At 39.2% G+C, this 5,006-nt stretch overlaps 1 protein-coding gene across 1 annotated transcript in view; it reads left to right on the forward strand.

Moving 5' to 3' along the window:
• Nucleotides 1-2,070: 2,070 nt before the first annotated feature.
• VAT1L (vesicle amine transport 1 like) overlaps nt 2,071-5,006 on the forward strand; it is an 86,537-nt gene continuing 83,601 nt past the window's right edge. The window contains exons 1-2 of the mRNA XM_019535438.1: nt 2,071-2,189; nt 2,623-2,752. Coding sequence (XP_019390983.1) covers nt 2,071-2,189; nt 2,623-2,752 — 249 coding nt within the window. The remainder of the gene's footprint in view (nt 2,190-2,622; nt 2,753-5,006) is intronic.

Consider the following 5,006-nt stretch of genomic DNA (forward strand, 5'->3'; position numbering starts at 1 on the left):
ACTAATAGATTAGCGGTTAACTTCTGGGCCTTCAAGTTGATTCAGTTTCTAAGCACTGAATACATCTTTATTCTCAGCTACCTGGTTGATGTCAATGAGGATTATATACATGGTGTCATGAAATCCGTATTTAAAATGACTTATTTCTTGTCTTATTTGAAAATCCTGAAGGGTAAAATTCTGTTCAGATATATGTGCACATGTATTATATATGCCCTTTTGATGAATGACATGTAGGCAAAGTACTTGGGCATAAATATCAAAGGCATAAAAATTTTATGGGGAAAAGTCCAATATAAGATTAAAAAAAAAAGAGGGAGAGAAGCTATTTAGCAGGTGGCTATAATAACTAGAAAGCCAGGTTAGAATCAGATTTTCTGTCTTGAGTACTAATAAAATGAAGAAAACTTAAATCAGGATGAATTAGTATCATATTAATATTTTAATTGATTCCCCTCCCCTCTGCCGTGGCTTCTTTTTCTACTAACAGTCATTATATTTGAGAGAAACCCTTAAATGATGCTATTCTTACTAAGAAAAAAACACCAGGCAGAGAGAGGAATTGAATTGCTAGAGTCATGTCATCAGAGTAAAAATTGAAAATGTGCCCTTTCAACACAAAAAAAAAAAAAAAGTCTGCTACGTAGTTCCATAAGAATGTATGAGTACAAAAGCGCACAAAAGAGAGAGCATGAGTACATTTGTATAATCATAGTTTATTAACAGCGAGCCATAGCCACGGTCAAGCCTATGTCTGTCCTGGTGTCACTTACCGTACTCCTGTTAACTGGTACATCACGGCTCTACCCTTGGTACCTGCTTAAGAGAACGTAGGAAAGACTAATTAACACTCCATGAAATGCTTGAAATTTGGAAAGGAGCCATATGAGGATCACTGTTGAAGCCAACATTGTTCACAAATGTTTTCTACAATGCGTGTAATTATTATAATAATCATTTTAATGATGACCTTAGTGCACGCTGTTCCCACTTCTTGAGCAGGACCATTTTAAACAACACTTACGATATCTTCTGTATTGTTTCTCTCATGTTACCTTGATCCATTTCTGATATGTTTCTTTAAGCTCTGAGGCATGGAGCCCTTTTCTGCCAATCAAAACTATAAAAATTGTAATGATTGGTGTCTTCTACTTTCAGATTGAGTTTTCAAAGTCTCATTATCTCAGTGTGGCCTGTAACCAAACAGCTGTGAACTGGCAGAATTAAGGCACCATCTAAAATTTTACCCACAGTTGCCTGAGATAGTTAAACTAGATGGATTTTCCCAAAGATGTCCATCTCCCTGGGAGAGTTGTTGTGTTTGGTCATGCTTTGTATGTCTTCTGCATTTTTGTTTGCCATGGCTGTTCTGTCTGTGTACATCTCTGATCTTTTAAACACTTACGCAGGTGAATAACTCGATCCCTGTGAGCTGTTGTTGGTTGCATATGTGTGTAGAGAAGCACTCATGTGAGTAATTTGTGGAATATATTTGTTCCAGTTAGCAATAATTAAGGAAACATGGTCTGAAACAGTTGACTGGGGTTGTAGCGTATTCTAGCTAGTTACGAGCACAAAAGTTTCCAAAGTTGTATGTGCTGGTTGTTGTGTCTAGAATCTGTACAACAGGACACTTGGCAAGCAGGATGGGTGTTGGAATTCAAATACAATGTAGTTGTTGTTCTCCTAAAATGAGATGATGCATAAAGACAAAGTAACAAGATCTTCACAAAATTAAGAATCCAAGAGGCCATAAGTCACTCTTCTAAGCAGCCAGTCGCATAAAACTTCAAAGACCTTTGAAGAAGGCCTTTAGCAGAGAGGCTGTCCACGAATGATCAGGAAGATGCTTGCCTCTAATGTAGTTGTGTCGTCATGAGTGAAGTGAAATCAGGCTGCATTTGGACCAAAATGTCTAAAGTATTAGAGGTTTTTTAAATCTAAAATGGGATTATTTACAAACTCATTGGAGAAAATCTTCAGAGCTAAGTGTTTTGCATTTCTAAAAGCCCATCTCCAGTCATTGCTTTAAAATAAGCCACTGGTATGTCAGCTTGCTCACAACTGCATATGGTTAATGAAGACTTAAGTATCACACTAAGCTTGCTTCATGTACCTTGGATAGTCTATGTGTCCTTCTTCACAGAAGCAGTCTGTATTGCTACCTGTTTCTTAACACTAAAAGAGAGGTACGTATTTTTCAAGAGTGGAAAATATTTTGTATGGGTCAGAAGAGATCTCAGGAGAGGTTTTCATATTTAGGTCATTGATCTGAGTCTGACCTAGATGGTAATGGCCTCTGGCATGTATCGGTAGCAATGACTCTTCCTCTGCCTCTAAGCATAGGGGCTCTGTGTAATCACAAATCTTGTAGCCCTGTGGGAATATCTCTCCCTCTAGCATGGCCTGTGCAGAGTTGATGTCAAGTTCATCTGTTCCATTCAGAAACAGAAGACATACCTCCTATGCACCTGCTGCACAGCTACCTATCTTCAGCATTGAAAAACCACTGTACTTGCTGCATGATGTGAGGTCCCCCATATCCCCCGTCCTCCTGGATGAGTCTTCACCCTCCATGCTGACACTCGTGTTTTGATATCTTGATTTTTCTTGTATTTACAGTGGTTTAAATTTTATTGATCTGATGGTGCGGCAGGGGAACATTGACAATCCTCCCAAGACGCCCCTTGTCCCTGGATTTGAATGCTCTGGGATTGTAGAAGCTCTGGGAGATGGTGTAAAAGGATTTGAGGTAATATTTCCTTTGTTTTGTGTCATGACAAAGTTATAAACATTTAACTATGGCTGGAGAAAAGAAAGATGGGAAGTTTGGAGGAAATATTTGCAAATAGATTCTTACTCTTCAAGTAACCCTTTGAAATTGGGAGAAGGAAACTATTCAATGTGACCTAGAATGTAAAGGCCAGGACTGTACAATTAACTATCCGTAGACGTTTCTTGAATGAACATCATTCTTATCTAGCAGCCTATGGTGAAACCAGACTTTTATCTTATTCAGGTTGAGAATAAATTCTCCAGAGAGGCATTTATATGGAAAAGGCCCTCTTATGTATAAAAAATGAATTAACATACCCTTTAATTTTGTTCAACAGTTTCTTTCTGTAACATTTATAAGGTAATATTTGTCAGATCTTGGCTCCAAAGCACAAAAAATGAATTCTTCTCAACTAGACAGGGCACTTAGAGGAAGTGTATTGCCATGGTGGACTGTTACATCGTCTTGTATTCTACACCAAATTCTGCAGAAGTGAGTTTCACTTTGATAGTGCACAGTTGTCCCATTGAGACCCTCTGGCCATGCCTGTACTGTCAAAAAAAAAACTGGAATGCTTACCCCAACTCATTCCTTCACACTGCACTAAGGCAGCTGGAGTGCATCATTTTCATGGCATAGGAGACTGAATGAACATAAAATCATACAAAACCAGGGTTTGAAGGGACCTCAGGAGGTCATCTAGTTCAACCCCTGTTCAAACCAGGACCATCTCCAACTAGATCATTCTAACCAAGGCTTTGTCAAGCCAGGCTTTAAAAACCTCCAAAGACGGAGATTTCACCACCCCCCTGGGTACCCTGTTCCAAGTGCTTCACCACCCCCCGGTGAGGTGGGTTTTTTTTTTTTTAAATATCCAACCTAAGCATCCCTTGCTGCAGCTTGAGACCATTGCTCGTTGTTTTGCCATCTGCCACCACTGAGGACAGTCCAGCTCCATCCTTTTGGGAACAACCCTTCAGGTAGATGGCTGTTATCAAATCCCCGCTCCATCTTGTCTTCTCCAAACTGACTGAGCCCAGTTCCCTCAGCCTCTCCTGAGAGGTCATGTGTCCCAACCCCCTAACCATTTTTGTTGCCCTCCATAGGGCAATGAATTAAGCAGCTTTGAGGTTCTGCAATTCCTTCCTTGTCTGTCTGTCTGTGTGTTTGGTGCATGGAAAGTTCTTCATGCTGCCTAGACACCTCCACTCTGTCAGTGATGGCAGCCTTCACTTCCCACCTTGCATAGGAAAATCTGCACTTTTTTCCCTGCACCATTTCTGCTCTTCAGTGTTTTTGCAGGATTGGTTACTCCTAGCTGTTTGGTCTCGATCTAAATTAGATTATAAACTCATGAGGTCAAGCATTACTTTGGTATTGTGTTTATACAATGCTTAAAGTAATGAAGCCCTGATTGTGACTTAAGTCTTTAGGCAGTACAGTATATATAATGATAATTTACTTAAGCATCATGCGGGAGAGAGTGAATTTCATCCTTGCTGTGCAGCATTCAGTGACAAACAGTTGGAATAAGCAAGACAGATTTCGTAAGTAATTGACATCTTACACTGTAAAATACCAGTATTGTGCTGGAAAAACATTGTGTCCCCCTCTGTTTTTCATCACTTATGGTAAATATCTCTCAACTGAAACCTTTAATTTAACTTCCCACAATAGGCGTGAATCCTCTAAAATGCATATAGGGGTTGTTCTGTCATTCTTATCTCTGCCACATGTTGAGTCAATTATGTCATCAAATAATTCCACCTTCTGGATCTTTATTGTGTTTTCTTTTCTCTTGAATAGAGATTTGCATAAAGATAGCTGTACTTACAGCATTATTGTTCTTCCACAAGAGCTCTGAATAGTGTTCCCTTTCATTAAAGACTACGGTCCATTTGATTTCCATGGGGTCTCCTTAGGAATGAGGCTAGTTTTGCTTAGAACTTCTTCCCCCTCCCCACCCACCCTGCAAGAAATCATAAATCTTCAGCTACTTTTTTTTTGTTAGTATAAATAATAAAACCACTGTTTGAAAAATCTGCTATTTTGAATGTGCAGCTCTAGCATTCTTAATTGCTAGGCACCATTTTAAAAATTAAAGAGAAGTTGTTCCTTAGAAGTAGTTTAGAGATTTTGCTTTCCACCGACCTCTTGTCTTCATTTTTGGTCTAACGTTTCCTAATCTGTTTGAAATTGCAGCATTAAACCTGTAGCATAGGGGCACTTA

Source organism: Crocodylus porosus, unplaced genomic scaffold (genome assembly GCF_001723895.1).
Source record: "Crocodylus porosus isolate Cpor-Errol unplaced genomic scaffold, CroPor_comp1, whole genome shotgun sequence".
NCBI lineage: Eukaryota > Metazoa > Chordata > Crocodylia > Crocodylidae > Crocodylus > Crocodylus porosus.